Here is an 18,647-nt window from a genome sequence, read left to right as displayed (position 1 = left end):
TGTACATATGTGGCATTTTTTTTCTTAATGGTTTACCTAGCAATTTAGTATTTGACTACATGGGTCCGTTCAGGCAAAAGGCATTGAAATATCTTACACTTCACTGCATCAGGATTGCTTGTCTGCTCTGTGTAATTGCATCTTAAAGCATTTGCCTCAAAAGATGTGGAACTAGTTTCTATATTTAATTATATTACATATTCTGTTCAATCAATTAAAATGCAGTATGCCTCTTATTAGATTCCAAGTCATTAAAGAAGTGTCGCTATTAAGTGGATTTAACAATCCAGCTTGTTTTCTTTTTATTTATGATAGTAGAGCAATTCACCTTTAAGAATCAATCTCAAGTTATGGCTTGGCATGTACCTTGTACATTTCACAACCTGGAAATGTTGTGGTAGGGTGGGTCGTCAGTTATGTTCCGCCAAGAAAATGACTGCTGTTTTACAGAATGTGGAAATTGTGGAAACCACAATCATAAATGTAGCTAAGGTTGGTGGAAAATTGCCAACACAGTAGTCTTTAGTGGCTTTTACTTAAATATAACAAAATACCAAATATATTGTTTTTAAGATAAAGGCTTTGCCATATTTCTTAATAGTTTATTTTTTAATCCATTCCATAAAAGTGTAATACTATTTTTTTGTGCAAGCCATAGTTGTTCCTCGTAAAATTATGCCTATCAAGACCATTACTGTTAATTTTTAGCCAAAGACCTCCCACAAAATGGTGTTCAATTTAAATTCTGCTGGACTGATGTTAAAAGGGTTATAACATAATAAGAGAGCCATTGGAAATGACATCAAAAATAAAATAAGGAAGATATTGACAAAACTGTCCAAGACACTGGCTACATATTTATCTAAATAAACCTTCAAGTCAGTAGCACCTTCACATAGGTTAAGAAAGTATTTAAGAAAGGTTTTAATATTGCTGCTGGCCATGGATGCTTTTAGTGTCACCCACCTTTCTAAAATGATAGCAACAGATGCTCCCAAAAATATTGTTAATCAAAATTCTTTAAACCCTCCATTGTTGTGTTTTTAAGCCCCTGTCTCACGGTTCAAACCCCAAATTACTTACTGTTTCAGCTGTGTGCCTACTAACAGCATAGCCATTATGATGAAACAGGTGATACAGGTATGGGACCTGCTATCCAGAATGCTTGGGACCCGAGGTTTTTCATATAAGGGGTCTTTCCATAATTTGGATCTCCATACCTTAATTTTACTAAAAGATAATTTAAACATTACTTAAACCAAATAGGGTTGTTTTGCCTCCCATTAAGGATTCATTATATCTTAGGTGGGATCAAGTGCAAGGTACTCTTATTATTACAGAGAAAAGGGAGATAATTTTAAAAAGATTTTTAATTATTTTATTAAAATGCAGTGTATGGGAGATGGCCATCCTGTAATTTGCAGCTTTGCAACGGGTTTCCAGATAACAAAGGCTATACCTGTATTGTCATTATAACAACTGTAGCCAAGGAGCTCTTTACAGCACCGCCCCCCCCCATGTACACAAATACACAACACACTGCTCATTATAATTACTAGTTTATAATGTTGCATAATATTATCACAGATTCCCAGTGGCAGGGTTTGAAGCAGTAAAAGTCGAGCATACAATCCAAGTGAGCTATAAATATACAAAGAACCACATCTTTTATATTTGTCACTCTCTCTTCAGAATATTACACCGCATACACCTCCTAACCATAAACCTTAATGTCTTGCCTACACTTTTAAAAATGTGTGCATGAGCAATTTACAATATATTTTGTCAGTCTTTTCTGCTTAATTCTTACAGCATGTCATTTATCTAGCAAGGGTTTCACTATTTTAATAACTTGTCCATAGCACAAGGTAAATTTATGCTGTAACTACACATTAATTGGGAGACAAATATTGATTTCCATTCTCTAAAGCCATATTTGCATAACTGGTAATTTTTCTTCCAGATCTTTTTCCATCTAATTAAATTTGTTTGTGCTAATAAAACGTTATCTCCCTATTGTAAAAGCATTTGCTGCCTTACTATATCATAACTGTGCACAGTAAATGTCCCAATGCATCCTCATAATGTAATTTAAAAAAGGCTCTCTGTAAACTTTTAAAAAAATGGTATTTATACTAGGGATGCACCGAATCCACTATTTTGGATTGGCCGAACCCCCGAATCCTTAGTGAAAGATTCGGCCGAATACCAAACCGAATCCAAATCCTAATTTGCATATGCAAATTAGGGGTGGGAAGGCAAAAACTATTTTTACTTCCTTGTTTTGTGAGAAAAAGTCAAACGATTTACCCCGACCCTAATTTGCATATGCAAATTAGGATTCAGATTCGATTCGGCTAGGCAGAAGGATTCGGCCGAATCCGAATCCTTCTGAAAAAGGCCGAATCCTGGCCGAATCCCGAACCAAATCCTGGATTCGGTGCATCACTAATTTATACCTTAAATGTTGTTGACTATTGGCTACTACTAGTCTTTTTTTTTTATTTGTGATCACAAAAGTTGCCAGTAGCCCTTTAAATTGCTCTTAAGAATCAGTTCAGGTTGGCAATGTCCAGTGAGGCCAGCAACCAATTTTACAAAAGAATACAACTAGTAACTTATGGGCCAATTCTTTATTTTTTTGCAGGTTGCCCCCCAACACCCTGTCACAATTTACTGGCTATGTAACTTCTCTCTCCTCCCAGGCCCTGTTTTTAGCCAGCATGGGGGTGTTGGGGCCCATAGACTCTGGACAGGCTGGGAAGGCAGAGGTCTTGGGTCACAAATTCCTGCCCCATTGGATGTCTCCTCAATTCCCCTAGACATGCAGATTTTAACTAGCAGGAGCATGGGCCCGCAGATCACAGCAGTGGTGGTAGACCCCTGCTAGCAGGAAGGGAAGAAGGTAGTGGTCCTGAGACAAGGGGGCCCACCACATTTTCTCCTGGTGCCCCACTGGCCCAGTCTGACCAAGATTGCAGTTGTGATATTTATCCAGATAGCATTTATTCCCTGCCATCACTTTTTTGGTTATTCGCAACTTTTTTTGCAGTTTTAAAAGCTGTATCTCAGCCTTTTAGGTGCAGGCTTAGGTGCCAAGATTTGTATTTTTTAGAGTTAAACCCAGCTTTCAGTCTTTATCCTAAGTGGATCCTAGGGAAATTACTACATTCCTAAATCTGTGCACTTAATCCCTACTTCTGGGGATTTGGTACCTGTGATCATAATCCCACTCACACTCCTTGGTAGAGTGACCTATGAAAGTGAGTTAGCGTATCCTTACTATACCTGACATTGTCTAGGTTCCACTTTACCCTTCCTGCCTGCTCAGGTAAGAGGATTAACAAAATGGACCCTGAGCACATGGCTGTTCAGGCCTATATACTTTAGCATATACTGGACACATATTGAAATACAGGGGACCTACCTAAATGCAGGATCAAAAAACAGTTCACCTTCCTAACTGTATTTTAGGCCCCAGTTTAGGAGCCTATAACACTAGAGGACTGCCTTTAAATAATAACTGGTGGCTAATTTATCAGTCCCTACAGTGGTTTTTGAAACCATAAATAAGATGACTTTCTCTATCACCACTAATGTGGCTTTTAATCATCTTCTGTTTAAAATACATGATTTGTTTTGGCTGTAAAGCAGAAACAAACCTAGGAACTATTATTACATTTCATATGATATTGCTATATATCACAGTGATGAATTTCATTAAAGTGTTTTCCCTTATATTAGATGTAGTTAGTTTTAGCTACATATCTATAGGGTGCCGTTTGTCCCAACTACATTCTGTATACAAAAAGATCCCTAGTACACAGAATGAATGTCTCTCAGGGTACATAAGTATTTGTGACCATATACCAGAAAAAAAATTACACAAAATACCTATTTCTATTAAAGAATGAGAATGAACAAAATGAAAACTCAGTTTTACAAAACAGATACAATATTCATTATGGGAAACAATACTGTCATGTCACATTACTGAACCAATAAGAGCAAGATTTACTGTCCTATAACAAACAAGGTGAAAAGTTGCCATCTGGCCAGATATACAGATAGGGACAAACAGCACCCCATATTAAGTAGAAGCTGTTCTACAGCACACTAGCTAGCAAATGCCCTCTAATGTGTTTAGGCACACATACGCAGGTGAATGCTTCTTCTCTACTCAACTGCATAGAGATCATTGGTTTACTCAGCTACCAACTGCAAAAGACATAACACTGAGCTGAATCCAGAAAGGAAGATAGAATGGACTGTGTGGTTACAGGAACAATAGTGTGCCTTTAACAGCATGAACAAATGTATTCCTGACTACATTTCCAGTTGGTTTCTTGATATCTCTGAATGGCAGTCAGGAGATGAATACTTCTTTTGCTATCCCACAAAACACATCTTGTTAATTCTAAAGTTTTTGCTTTTTCATTGTCTGAATATTTTTCCAGGGATTAAAGAAATGTTGTTCAAAGTGAATAACAACAATGTGGCTGCTGTTTCATAGGCACAGCAGAATGTACGTTAAAACACACATAATCCATGCAAAATAATGAACTGAAAACTGAAAATTAAAAAGCCAGGTTACTGTTTCAGGACAGATTGCGTAATACATTTATTCAGTGTTGTTTACAAAGAATAAATCCAGTATCAGAAATATTCAGTTATGTTCTACAGATATGGTTACTATAGGAAGCATCACTCCAGTTCTATATCTAGTGTAAACAGAGTAAGAAGCCATTTAAGAGTATCTTAGTACATTGGTTTAAGACCTAAGTTGATGGCCTTGCCATTGAAAAGTAGTTAATCGGTTTTGTCAAACCAGAAGCAAGAAAATATAAAGAATTTGGGATTCAGTGTTACAGCTAGAGAAGATGTGTGATAAGATGTGTTATAACTGAAAATATGAGCCAACTAAGTAATAGTGTCCTGTAGGAAAGTAGCTGTGTGGACATCAGTGTTCACTGCTATAACCAGGTGCCATTACTAACTAAATGTGTTGCACTTGCTGAGCCAAGGTGGAAAATTTTAATATTTACCAAATATATATATATATATATATATATATATATATATATATATATATATATATATATATATATATATATATATATATATATGTTAAGGAATAATCCTTAATAGTCAGAAATATGAATGCTACATACAATTTTTAATTTGGAAAATGCTCAAAACTGTCCTTTTTGGAGGGGGCCTTCCTTATAACTTAACATGCTTTAGAAGGTGAAATGTTGCCGGTGCAGGCTGTTTGCCCACAACTATATTCAATTCAAAATTTTGATTCAAATCGAAATAGGAGAGAAAATTCTTGGCAAACTAATGAAACTGCATATTTCAATATTATCCCTTTAAGCGTACACAAGATACTACAAATCCCCTTCTGTTCTGATTGAATATGTATTTAATTTAAATTGGAAGCTCAGCTGTTAAGTGAACTTCAGCTGCTTAAATGTAAAATTTGAGGTAAAGTGTAGCATAGGGGAAAGCTGAGACAAATAATTGACAATGTTTGCAATGGGTGCCATTACACCCTCTCACTGCGCTTCTGATATTTCTTATAAACATTTCCAAATTATACAATAATGCGTGGTAATTATATCAACTGTCGCTCACTGCAATTGTGTTTCATATCTAATAAATTCTGTTCTCGTATAGACATACAAGATGTGAAATGTATGGTACTGCCATTTCTGAGAGGAATCAAAGAACATAGTTGAATGTTTCAGGGCTTTCTGTTAGCCAAGTGATCAAGTCTTGAATGTATTTCATCTAAAATGTAAACAATGCATTTTTCGTTTATAAGTGGTGATGCAACAAATACTATGAGAAAAATTGTCCTGTAGCTAATGTGGTTAGGGTCTAATTGTGATTTCATAATGTGGTTAGGGTCTAATTGTGATTTCATGCTTATCATTAGCTATACCTAACTCTTCTCATACAGTTCTCCATAAACATTGTTGAGGCACTAGGTTACTTTCAGTTAAATATTGGTAACATAAATCATTGGTACAATATTAAAAACAAGTTAATACAAAATATTATAATTGTGATTCTTAATATTGATTTTAATCTTCCACATAGTATTCCTCAATTAGTTTGATTCAAAATCCATTTGACCTCAGCTACATCCAACTATTTTCTGTTGTATAAATTGTGGTTGCTGCTCTAGGTGGTTTGGACTTTTAAATAAAAGTTCTGCGGAAAGACGTGCAGGAAATAGTCCTGATAAAATTTTTGACCTGACCTCAAGGACTTAACTGCTACTAGAGAGGACAGGAGAGAAAGAGAATGAAGATCAGCTCATGAGGATCATTTAAGCCCTCAGGCACATATGAATGAAACAACCTGAGAGATTATGCAAGAAACTATGTGCAACATAAAGTAAAATCTACAGCAGAAACAAAAAAAGTAAACAGTTCACAACAGGCTAAAATAGACATGTCACGGACAAATAAAGAATAATAATAAACACTAATAAAGATTAAATATGCTATTATTGAAAAAAAATTACAAAGAAGAAGCAGAGTTTAGGGAGCATGAAGGAGTGTATTTTGAGGTAAAGTAGAGGTAGGGGCTTCTTTGTTTTAATGAATTGCCTTGAAGTTGAGGGTTAGTATTTTGAATTTAATTTCCTGAAGTTTGAAGTCGGTTTACTAGAATTCTTGCAAGTACTATTTTGAAGTAATCAACAAGGAAAATAATATGAGACTGAATTAATGTTTTAGTAGAATATAAAGTAATGGTTTATGGAGGATATGTTGTATGGATGAAAATGTCAAGATTTGCAAAGGGTTTGTATGGGAGTAAAAAACCAGGAGCCTGTGTGGTTGAATGAAAGGTGGGGTTGACTGTGAGTGATGCTTAAGGTACAGGGGAAGATGATGGCAGAAATATAATGGATTCGGTTTTGGACAGGTTCAATTTTAGGTAGTTCTCTAACAAGAAGTAGGAGATAGCAGAAAGGTAGTATGTAACTTGGGAAAGGATAGAGGGAGAGAGGTCTGGAGTAAACAGTTATATTTCAGTTTGACTCTCTTTTCCTACAGAATTAGTGTAGATTGAGAAGAGCAGTGGGCTTGAGACAGAGCCAGAAGGAACTCCAATAGAGAGGGAAGGAGGTCAAGCTAGAAAAGAAATTTAAAGGAGCAATAAGAAACATGATTTGAATCCTGAAAGAGCAGTGTCACAAATGCCAACAGAGTACAAAATATTTAGGATGAGTGGGTTATCAACTGTGTAAAAGGATGCAGAGAGATCTAAAATTAAATAGTGAGCGACCATTCCAAGAGAAGGTCATTGGTTACTTTGGAGAATGCAGTTTTTGTTGAGTGTACTGGGCAAATGCCAGATCATGGCAAATGGAGTTATGAGTGAGACGCTGAACCATCCAATTTTAGGTAAACAAGAAATCCAGCAGCACATTATCAGGTGCAAAATCAGTGTAGCATTTATTCAGGGCTCAGAAAAACATGCAGGCAACATTTTGGGAACCACTAGGACCTTTTACAAGCCTAACGCTCAGTGGGATCCAAAACTTGGTCTGCAAGTTTAACATTAAAATGAATACAGCAAAACCTCTGTTTACACCAACAAACTAAGCCTGATGCAATGTATAGGTACTCAAGATTGTTTATCTGAACTACCATACAGCCATATACTGTATGAGATGCAAATAGCTTGTGTGTGACTTCCCAGAAAGCCATGTATGATATAATATTTGTAACAAATGAGATCCAATTAGCTTGTTCGCATGTGTTTGGCTTCCCAACTACATGTGCAATGCTATTTAAAACAAACAGGAGTCAAATTACTTATTCAAATATGTTTGTAGGAACTCCACATCTATCTTGGTTGCCTTCCAGAACCCTTCAGCTTTGGCTTATCCTATAAAAAAAATAAAATCACAGAGAGGACCAGTCCATGGCCAAAGGACTCATCTAATATATACACCAAAAAAACACCTCCCGCATGACAAACATCAGGAATGTAGGATCATTTTTATTTAAGATTTGTTCCCCTTTTTTACATATCGAATTTCATTTTTTAGAGTAAGCATGTCCCTCCAGTAATAGAGTATCTGTTAGGGATGACAGGTTTTCCTTTAGTGTTTATTAAGCAAATCTTCTTTATTGGGAGGCTAGATTTCTGCCTTGTCAATAACAAATTGCAGCTTATACATAACACATTCCCAATGATCCGCTGCTGTGACACTGAAATATTGGACAGTATTAAATGTATGTATTTGAATAGCAGCAGACTGAAAATGCTGTCTGCAGAAACCATAGTGAAAAATATTTCTGATGGACTGACTGACAGCGCAATATTATTTTTTTCAACCTCGTTTTTCCACAGCTGTCACTTTTTTTTTTAATTTTAATCAAAATAAGAAGGCATACTGCAGGTCGTTCATTTAAATACCACCAGTGAATCTGCACTGGAAGCTGACAGGCATCTCCTTACTCTCTGCAGGGTTCTGTGCGTTTTTTTTGTACAATACAATTCAGCAGTTAAGAAGTTCTGAAGATATTGTATTAAAATCCTTCAATAAACTTTTTTTTTTTTCCATCTTTCCTTTTAGAACAGCACACGCTGAACTTATGCTTAGGACTGCTAAAGATAGGGAAGATTTATGAGTTTAATTTATGATTTCTCCTCAGACGGCTTTGAATTCTAACATCTTTATACTCGTACAGAAATCTTTTCTAGCACTCCTCAGCTCACAATTATTTGTATCTGAAAATATTGCTTGAGTCATTAGCTGCATCCATTATGGTTAAGTCCCATCCTATTATCTGGCACACAGAAGAAAATGTATGTTATTATGAGATGATACATAAGTAAGACAAGTGGGAAGACAGATGTAGGAAATACACTATGTACATGGGGGGAAAATACCAGAGACTTTAGATGGCTTTTTTTTTTTATAAATCTCAATGCAGTTTTGTTGATTTGAGCAGCAAATAACTGTAAGGTTGTCTAAAACAGTAACAGACTGCACATTAAGTAATATAATTAATAACATTGATTGCAATCTGGTTGTTAGCAGCAAATAAAATGACAAAGACCAGAATTATAATTTGCGTGCTGTTCATCTGGCTTTTTTTTTCCCTTTAAGTGCAATCTGTTCGTCTGGTTGTGTTTGGAAACAATATTTTATAAATGTTTTCCAAAAGGAGAAGCCATTTGTTCCTGCAGCACACCTTACTGCTCTGCAGTGTTCAAAACAACAGAAATAGGAAATTAATTTAGATGCGCTGGGCCTCACATGCTAAGAAGTCAAAGCACAGCTATTTATGCTAATAGACATACCCCCATATGTAGTAAAAGGCAGCAAATTTGCCCAGGAGCAATAACCTGTAACAACCAATAAACGGTTTGCTTTTAAACAGCTGACTGTTAAATTCTGCCTGCTGATTGGTTGTTATGGGTTACTGCTCCTGGGTTAACTTAGTGGCTTTTATTACATAACCCCCATTTCTTTCCAATAATCCTGCATCATTGAAACATCTGGAGTCTGGAGACTCTATGGGGCAGATACCCTAAAGAACTAATCGACTTTTTGCCAGCATTGCCACCAACAGGGACATCACAAATTCACTAACAGACGCAGGTGCCAATTCGGTAGCGGGACCGTTGCTAGCGTTCATTAGCACTCTATCGCCAGGCGACTTTTTGCTCTGGCAAATGATCGTTACTCCGCAAATTCACAAGTGTGAATTTCACTGAACGTTACCTCTTTCGCCAGAGTTGACTTCGCCAACTCAGACCAAGTGAAGTGCTTAAAAGAAACTAGATCTTCCTCAATCTTATGTCACTTACATCATATCCTGTGTGCCGAAAATGCATTAAAGTTCCAAAAACGCCGGCGACTTTTCCTTTTTTGAAGCGCAATTATTTGCAAAAGTCCTAACTTGAACTTTTTTTGGCTGACAAACTTTTATTGGTAACTGGTTTTCTCCAGACATTTCACAACATATGGAACATTAATTTTACAGTGGGCTCATGTGTAGGGCATTATATTAACTCTCTTGTCTTTGTTAATGTTCCCTGGATATGTATTTGAAATAGTGGTAACTTCAAGCACTTGCACCACTATTTATAATAAATGTTAAAATTACCTGCCGTATGCAAATTGGCCTAAGTGCAAGATCACTAGCCAATTTTTGCTAGGCACAAACGAACGCTAGCGCATCTTCACTATGAAATGCACACACTGCCGAAATAACGCTACCAGAAATTCACCAGTGCTCGACGCCAGGGACAAAACTTCGCATTTTAGCGAATCAGCCCTTATATATGATACAGGCATTATATTAATCATGATGTGTTCTGGAGTAATATACATGAAATTTTCACTGTATTTTGATGTATGTTCTTTGGGCTTTATACATGAAATTAGCTCCACATTTATCTAATATGTGTTATGGGACAATATATAAGAAATAAGCTACACATTTATCATGACATATTTTCTGGCGTAATATGCAAGAAATGTTCACTTTTTTTATCCTGGTTATTTATCATTTGTACTCAATAAAATACATAGCAGTTCCCACAGAATTCAGCAGTAAAGCAACTTGAGAATTCTTGACTAGTGATAAGTGACATCTTGGCAGGGCCGGAACTAGGGGTAGGCAGAGTAGGCGCGTTCCTAGGGCGCATCGATTTTCACGATTTGTGCGCTTCTACGCATGCGCACATGAGCGCAAATTCGCACATGTGCAGAAGCGCAAATTCGCACATGCGCAGAAGCGCACTAAATAGGCGGTGCGACTGCCGGGCCTGCCTAGGGCGCCTGCCCAGCATGGCCCGGCACTGCATCTTGGCATGTAGGGTGTGGGGTGACATTCCATGTTTTTGGCAGCACTGAAAATTTTCACAAAACTGTGTCAAAATTTCAAGATGCAATTTGTTTTGGTGGAAAAAAAACTCTGGAAAAAAAACCTAGCGAAATGTAATGAAAATTGCATACACCATATTTGCCTTCCACATCAACCAATGGGATTTGAGCCCTTCCACTGTCAATATAATAAGGTGCATGTACAGCCATTGCTCAGTGCATTGTAGTTTGTGGTTAGAGCAGGAGCTAGGATTGTTAAAGTAGTAAAAGTAGTAAAAGAGTCTTGAAAAATGACATGAATTTTTTACAATACAACGTGCCAACACATTTAACGTTTTGCGCTTTAGATGTGAAATCTGGCTACCCACCAAGTAAGAAGTGTGACATTAAACTGTTAATTTCCGTTTTAGCATATTAATTCTGTCTGGTCTGAGGCACATCAACCAAAGTCCTCCTGTCAATTATAAGCATGTCATTGTACTGCCTTTGCACCAATGTGGTATGTTCCAAACAGCTGCTATGATGGCAATTTGTGTCCCCTGCAGACTAGTTGAAGTGCTAATGTCAGCTGTTCTAGCGAGGCTCTGTTTGAATGGGCTCTACTTCTTTAATCAGATCATTCCATACACCTCTGCATTGTTATACTAATAGAGTTCTATAGTGTAAAGTCATGGTGTACATTACACACACTGCAAACAATCTGTTTACATTGGAAATATGAGCTAAACCATACACTGTCATTTTGCATTTTTGCAAAATGTTTGTTTTGAATTTTAATTATCCAGCTTGTAGTCCATGAGTGCCTTCTTATTTCATTTCATGTCAGCTAATGCTCAGTGTGGGGATTTTAATAGATGTGTTTTAATGAAATAAAATCAAGGTTAATATTGAGAAAATTAGGTTGCTGGATTAACAGTATGAAACAATATTATACTGGCATCATATAGCACAGTGCCTCTAATTAGAATCCATGGCAGTGCACTGCATGAGTAACTGATTTTTTATCCTCCATATCACATTACCCACACAATATAATTCAACACTTTGTTTTAATTTCAATGTAGATCGCGTTATTGACAGATCCTTCAGAGCACTGTGTGTTTATTTCATTGCATTTTCAGAATGGTACCTATAAAATATCTTATCGAGATTGCAGGGGGAATTTTTTTAAAAAAAAGTTTACAGTGCAAAAATATATATAAATTTTAACAAAATGGTACATAAAAAAACGCTGTGTTCAATTCAATCAACTGGCTTTCAGATTTGAAAAAAAAAGGATGACAATTTCTTTTATATGATTCAGTTACTAATATGTGGGGTGCCTTCTAGACAGGTCATGTTTATCTCTCATTAAAAATATAAAAATAATGGATTGCACACCCGATTTGAAAAGCAATTAAATTCATTACAAAAAGAAAAAAATAAGCAAAAATAGTATACAAAAATCAAATAAAAATAATAATATTAAGGTGAGCCCAACGCGTTTCGACCTTAAGGGTCTTCCTCAGGGGCACAAAATAAACAAAAAATCAAGAAGGCCTTTTTTATTTTTTGTTTTTTTTTGTTTATTTTGTGCCCCTGAGGAAGACTCTTAAGGTCGAAATGCGTTGGGCTCACCTTAGTATTATTTTTATTTGATTTTTGTATACTATTTTTGCTTATTTTTTTCTTTTTGTAATAAATTTAATTGCTTTTCAAATCGGGTGTGATATCCATTATTTTTATGTTTGCAATTCGTTATGGAGACCCTTATGGGGAGTCACCATGGATTAGCACCCCATAGTTTAACTTAAGGGTGTGCGCCTTCTCTCCTTATTTTGTATATGTATCTCTCATTAAAGGCTGAAATAGTTTACATGGGCTTTAACATGTGTGTGTTTATATTTTAGATAAGTTTGTGTTCATAAATGTTCAGTGGATGTTCCAACTAACATGCATACAATTGTCAGTCCTTTAGTTACAATTTTAATACGGATACACTACAGTTTCTAGTAACAGTAGAAACCGGATATTTAGATAATGCCAATTAGTTTAGAATGGATTTTTACCATTTCACAAATTTCCACGCGGCTTTGCAAATTTTTTGACAAGGCAAAACGGGACAGATTCCCTCATCAGAGCCACAAAGCATAGATGTAGCTAGTGAGCCTGTACTTGAATATTTTAAAATGTTTGCATTGTAGAGTTCTTTGTTTGTCAGAAACGCCACTATTCAACACCCCAACGTTGGAAAGAATGGTATATGCTCATTTGCTCTAACTTTAATAGATGGCATTTCATACCATCATCTGAGAATCCTGTTGTGTCTTGCAGTTAATTTATAAATGTATTTCTTAGTACTTACTTTTGCTTGTGGACTTTTTTCTTGACAGTCCTGAGTTCAGGGTTAACATTTTTCGGAAATCTGAATCCAGTGACATTTTCTACCCTGTTTTGTTCAGTACATTCTAAATGGGGATAAATATAATATAAGTTAGTATCTAGATTTGTGGCCTCATTGGGAATAAAACAAATCCGAACCCTTAACCATGTGAGATACAATATTTGGAGGATCTGAATATGCATATTAGGGTTCTGATTTGGTTCTATGTTCAGTCAAATCCATTGTGGAGGCTTCCTTCCCTAGCTCCCATTATTTCTATATTGGCATCTGATCTACGTTGTCAAATGCAATTGGTGAGAACTATGAAACACTCATTGCTACCAATTTTATCTGGCTATTAATATGCAAACTAGCTCTGCCCACTGAGACAATGTTATACTAGTGTAATGTGTTTCATGGAATAACTGGATAACTGAATACTAGATAACTGCACAACACACCTAGGGAGCCTTTTTGAATCTTCAGAGAGTAGGGAAAGGACATTCAGTTTAGAGAATTTCTATATAGTTGCATTCAGAGTTTAGTGTGTGTAATCAGGACTGGAACTACGGGTAAGGCAGAGTAGGCATGTGCCTAGGGCGCAAAAGCTGGGGGGCTCCAGGCACCTTCCTTCTCTGTCTCCTACCCCTAGTCCAGTCCCCTCTCTATTTTTGCACAGCTGTGAGGGACTGTGCGCTTGTGGCTATTAGTGAATGTGCGCATGTGCCTATTCACGTGTGCGCTCACCTATTTAGCACCATGACCGGCCAGGTTGCCTAGGATGCCTGGCGCTGTGTGTAATTAAAGCTGCATTCCAGTGTAAAGGAAGTGCAAAAACTAAATTTACTTTCTAAAGAATCATCCCAAAGTTTAACTAACATTGACAGACATACATAGTGGCCATTAAGGGAAGCTCAAAAGATACATTTCTTACCTTGCTTTCAAAAATATCTGTGCAATTTTTATTTGAAAAGTATCTAATGAGATAGTCAGCCTGCAAAAGGAAGGCTTAATTAACTTCTGATCATTTTCTGATCTGCAGACTGCTAATGAACTTAAGGTACTTTTTTTTGAAGACCATGACATCTGAATGTTGACATCTGAATATTATAATTACTAGAATTAGTGATTATTTTTGAACATGAGGACAGCTTCCAATTTACACACAATGAAGCCATGATTGTATTCATTTGTATCGATTAAAATTACTTTTGCCCCTTTTTTTCCACATCAATTTTGCAGCCCCTTTCTCTTCTATTGTAGATTTGTCTTTGTTACCTACTGGGATACCAGCTGCAAATTTGTGTTTTTTTTCCCACAAATCAAACAAAACCATGGTGAAAAAACACAAGAGCAAATATACTCAAGAAAATTCTTCAGAACCTCAAAATGTCAGTATTTATTAAAGGAAAAAACAGCAAAACCCCACCAAAAATCTGCAAGTAAAGGTTCAATATAAGTTAATGGGAATAGTTTCTCACAAATTTACTTCTTTTCTCAGATCATTAAACGATTCAAGTTTTTTAACCTCATATAAATGAATGGAGCAACATTTTTTTCTTAAATAAGCTAGCATTTGAGAAAACCAGCATTTGCTGGTTTATTTTTTGGGCTTTCATGTTTTTTTTTTTTCCTTGACTTTGAAAATTTGTAAATAGGCCCTTAGATTCTGCTGTCCAACTGTCATGGTTTCCCTTAGTTCTTGCGATATTCCCCATTTTTATTTTGTTCTCTTATCTCAATGCTCAGTTACCTTTCTCCCTTTATGGAATTCAGTATTGCGGTGCTTTTTCTGGATGAGATACTTCTTAGAAGGCAATCAGGACTTTTAGTTATGTAAAGAAGGGAGCTATTATGTGATTGTCTATGGTACCAATGTTTTCAAATCAGGTTTCAAGATTCCAGCCATGCAGAGAAAAATCCAGAGAAGGAGTGCAGTTGGAATCCAGTCAATGCATGCTCTTCTTACAAAATGATCCTAGAAGTACTTCAGAGCAAGGAGTTTCGAGATATTTATGCAATTATACAATCATGCTTCCCCTAAACTGAGATGTTTTGTTGAATGCATTCCCATCGTAGTAAAATGCAGCATTAATTGACATGACCTATCTGAATACTCATTGTAGCTCACATCAGCATATGACATGATTATTTGCTTGATATGATCTCTTAGATTATGGTTAGATCTTATCCTTAGCTATTGACTATAGACAATGTTTCAAAAGTCCTAATGCAGAGAACAGTGTGTCTGCCAAATTAAATTTATGTAATAATAGATATAATTGCTTGCACAGAAATACGTCCTCTGCTATGAACCCTATTCATCATTTTCTGTTATAATGCTTTGATCCATAAAAAATGTCCACAAACAGAAGATATTCTCATTCAGTGAGGAACATTAGCTGCTGCAATTATTTCCTCTTTCATATCATTAGTCTTAAACATAGATAAAATATTCCCTTTGTGAATATGTTTAACATTGATTAGATAACCTATGCTGCAGATGGTCAGGTAAGCTGTCAAACTAGTTTTTGAATGCAAAGATATTATGTAGATGATCAACCTTGATTTCATAAGACAAAACATTGTTCCAGATCACTTAAAGCTCAAAAAGAAGTAGTGTAAAAATGCTGCACGTATGTTTTAGGGCAGAGATACGCGCTCAGATTCGGGGAGATTTAGTCGCCCGTTGATAAATCGACTCTTTTTCGGGGCGACTAATCTCCTTGAACTGCAAAGAGGGGGCTGAAGATCTGCGCTTGCTGGGTATCAAGGGGGGTTGAGCTGCACCAGAAAAAAGTGGATCCACGTATCCACAAACGAATAATTGATAAAGCAGAGGTAGGTGCGCTTTTGCTGGACTAACTGGTAATTGCCTAAAAAAGAGAAGAGGGGGACCCGATGGTGTATTATCCTCTTTTGTAACAAGGGTGGTGTGTGCTACAGAACTACTCACGGGGGATCTGTAGATTTAATTCACAAAAGAGACTGCTCTTGGCTTCGGTCTGGCTGATCGTCTTAATAACCTGTCGGAAGAAAAATTTGCATAGCGCAGAAAAGCCGGTTTGCGGGTGCAGGGGAATGGTTTAGGTACGCTTACCGGACATTGGTGTTAATCCCAGCACTCTGAGATTGTACCGGTGGCTGTCAGCTAATGCCTTCCTCCTGGGTCTGGTCTATCCGTTCAGCGGTGGAAGATTAATGAATTATATCGTCAGCTGCTAGCTTGCGGTCTTCTATTGGAATCGATCTATTTGGCGTGACACCGCCCTCCTGCACCGCGAAGCCGGCTCCTCCGCGCCACCGCTGAACGGATCGACCAGACCCAGGAGGAAGGCATTAGCTGACAGCCACCGGTACAATCTCAGAGTGCTATCACTGGTGGGATGGCAATTGGAGCACTTTGTTTTCCGAAGTCTCCCAAAGTTTCTGTCACGGTCGGCACCCTACACCAGAACAGAAACCAAGCACCCTGGTCTCGGCTCGATTTCACCAGTTAAGTGACCACCTTTGGCCTCGGGAGGAGCCCTCAGCTTACTCAGATGCCACCTGGACTTAACGAGAGGTGCAAGGTGTAAGTTCTGGAAGGCAATGGGGCACGACTGTTTACAAGGATACTGGAAGATAGGAAGCCACCAGGAACCGGCAGGCCGGGCCAGCACAAGCAGGCAGAATAATCAGACAGGCAAAAATCAGGATAGAGATAGCGTAGAATGGTCAATGGACAGGCAGAGGTCAGGATTGGAAATGTCAGAATAGTCACAGATTAGCAGGATCAAGATTGGAGAGTTCGGAGTTAACAGACAGGCAAAGGTCAGGATTAGAGAGATCAGCGTAGTAAATCAGGAAGGCAAGGGTCAAACACGGTAGATCAATCAGGAATCACAAGGAATAGCACCCAGGAACAAGCTAATTTGAACCTAACAACGGGCAACTTGCTGAAACCAAAATTCCCCTTAAATACATTTGAATTTCGCGCCAATTGCGCGCTGGCGACATCATGCCAGCGCGACTGCGCCTTTAAATAATGCACGCGCGCGCCCTAGAGGGACCGGCATAGGAGGAAGAGGGAGCAGCGCAGCGAGCATCCACGCCGAAGGAGCGGCGGTGGACCCCGCTGCCCACTAGACCACCAGGGTAAGTCCTGACAGTTTCTTCGTGAAGCAACTTTGGAAAATGAAGCGCACCGATTGCCATCCCGTCTGCGATTTACATTCTAGACATCGGGAGGCAGTTCAGGGAGATTAGTCGCCCAGAAGAAGAAGAGATTTGTCGATGGGCGACTAATCTCCCCGAATCTTAGCGTGTGTACCAGCCCAAGGCAACAGCCAAGATCTATTCCTCCAAAAATGCCCCCCAATAACTCCCCATCTTCTTTTCTCACAGCACACAGTATGTTTTGTGTTACTGGCAGTTACTGAGCTTATAGACTGACATATACAATATATATATATAACATCATCCAAGATGTTGAGCTCTGGTTTATAACCAGGTTCTGGATCAATACAGTTATAGAGATGTTGAACCTTTCTTCATATGCAGTAAGTTGAGTATATAAAATAAATTATTTACAGCCATATCAGAGGAGATCTAAACTCAAATTTCTATTTTTTTCACAAATCATATTTTTTCTCTGAAATTTTTTTTTTCTATTCCTTTAAAGCTCAAAAATGTAGATTTATTAAGTGTAAAAATACAGAAATTCACCAAATAAAAGCAGTTTTGGTCCTATACAAATCAATGCGAGCTCGCCTGATCCGATTGAACTTTTTTTTGCGATTCGGACGTTTAGAGGTTTTCAGATTTTTTTTTCACTAGTAATTGTCCAGAAAACTTTTTAAGGGTTTGAAGGTTTTTTTTTACCTAGCACATCATTCAGTTTTTTTTTGATATTGTATTTTTTATTCAGATCTTCAGATTACTATAACTTATATGGCATTGGTTTTAAAGAAAATGAGTTTTGTCATGGTTTCAAAAACCTTCTAAGACCACTAACATGAGAATGTTGATAAATGGGCCTCTCTGTCTCTGGTTATAATTATGTAACATTAAACTAAATTGGAGGCAATAGGGATTGAACTAAACTCCTTGTGTCACATATGACCAGAACCAAAGGAAGTAGTAGCGGCAGAGAGCAATTAGGACACATTAATACTAAAGCACTACCTTTCAAAAGCTTTACCAAAATTAGCTTACCGTTAAGGCTGTTAAGTTTGTAGACATAGTAGGTAGAAAAGTCTCTTGCTGCAGGACTGTAATTGTTTGCAATAGAATCGCTGGAAACAAGAAAAATAAATGAATAAATTGGATTTGTCACATGAAATACAATATCATAATAGGTATTTGCAAGGTTATTCTCACAATTAAAAGTACTTTTAATTTATATCATTATCAAATGTTGATGTTTCAGGTGTAAAAAAC

The 18,647-nt window shown here is 37.2% G+C and overlaps 1 protein-coding gene across 4 annotated transcripts in view; it reads right to left on the bottom strand.

Annotated features, from left to right (window-relative positions):
• The window catches only part of LOC108711038 (dynein heavy chain 3, axonemal), a 555,753-nt gene that overhangs the window by 474,396 nt on the left and 62,710 nt on the right, over nt 1-18,647 (bottom strand). For all 4 annotated transcript variants that reach the window (XM_018252361.2, XM_041586281.1, XM_041586280.1 and 1 more), the window contains exons 3-4: nt 18,423-18,502; nt 13,209-13,311 (exon numbers count right to left, since the gene is read on the bottom strand). In XM_018252361.2, coding sequence (XP_018107850.1) covers nt 13,209-13,311; nt 18,423-18,502 — 183 coding nt within the window. The remainder of the gene's footprint in view (nt 1-13,208; nt 13,312-18,422; nt 18,503-18,647) is intronic.

This window comes from Xenopus laevis, chromosome 3L, assembly GCF_017654675.1.
Source record: "Xenopus laevis strain J_2021 chromosome 3L, Xenopus_laevis_v10.1, whole genome shotgun sequence".
Lineage (NCBI taxonomy): Eukaryota > Metazoa > Chordata > Amphibia > Anura > Pipidae > Xenopus > Xenopus laevis.
Note: the sequence above shows the minus strand (reverse complement) of the source record. Positions and strands in the feature narration are given on the sequence as shown.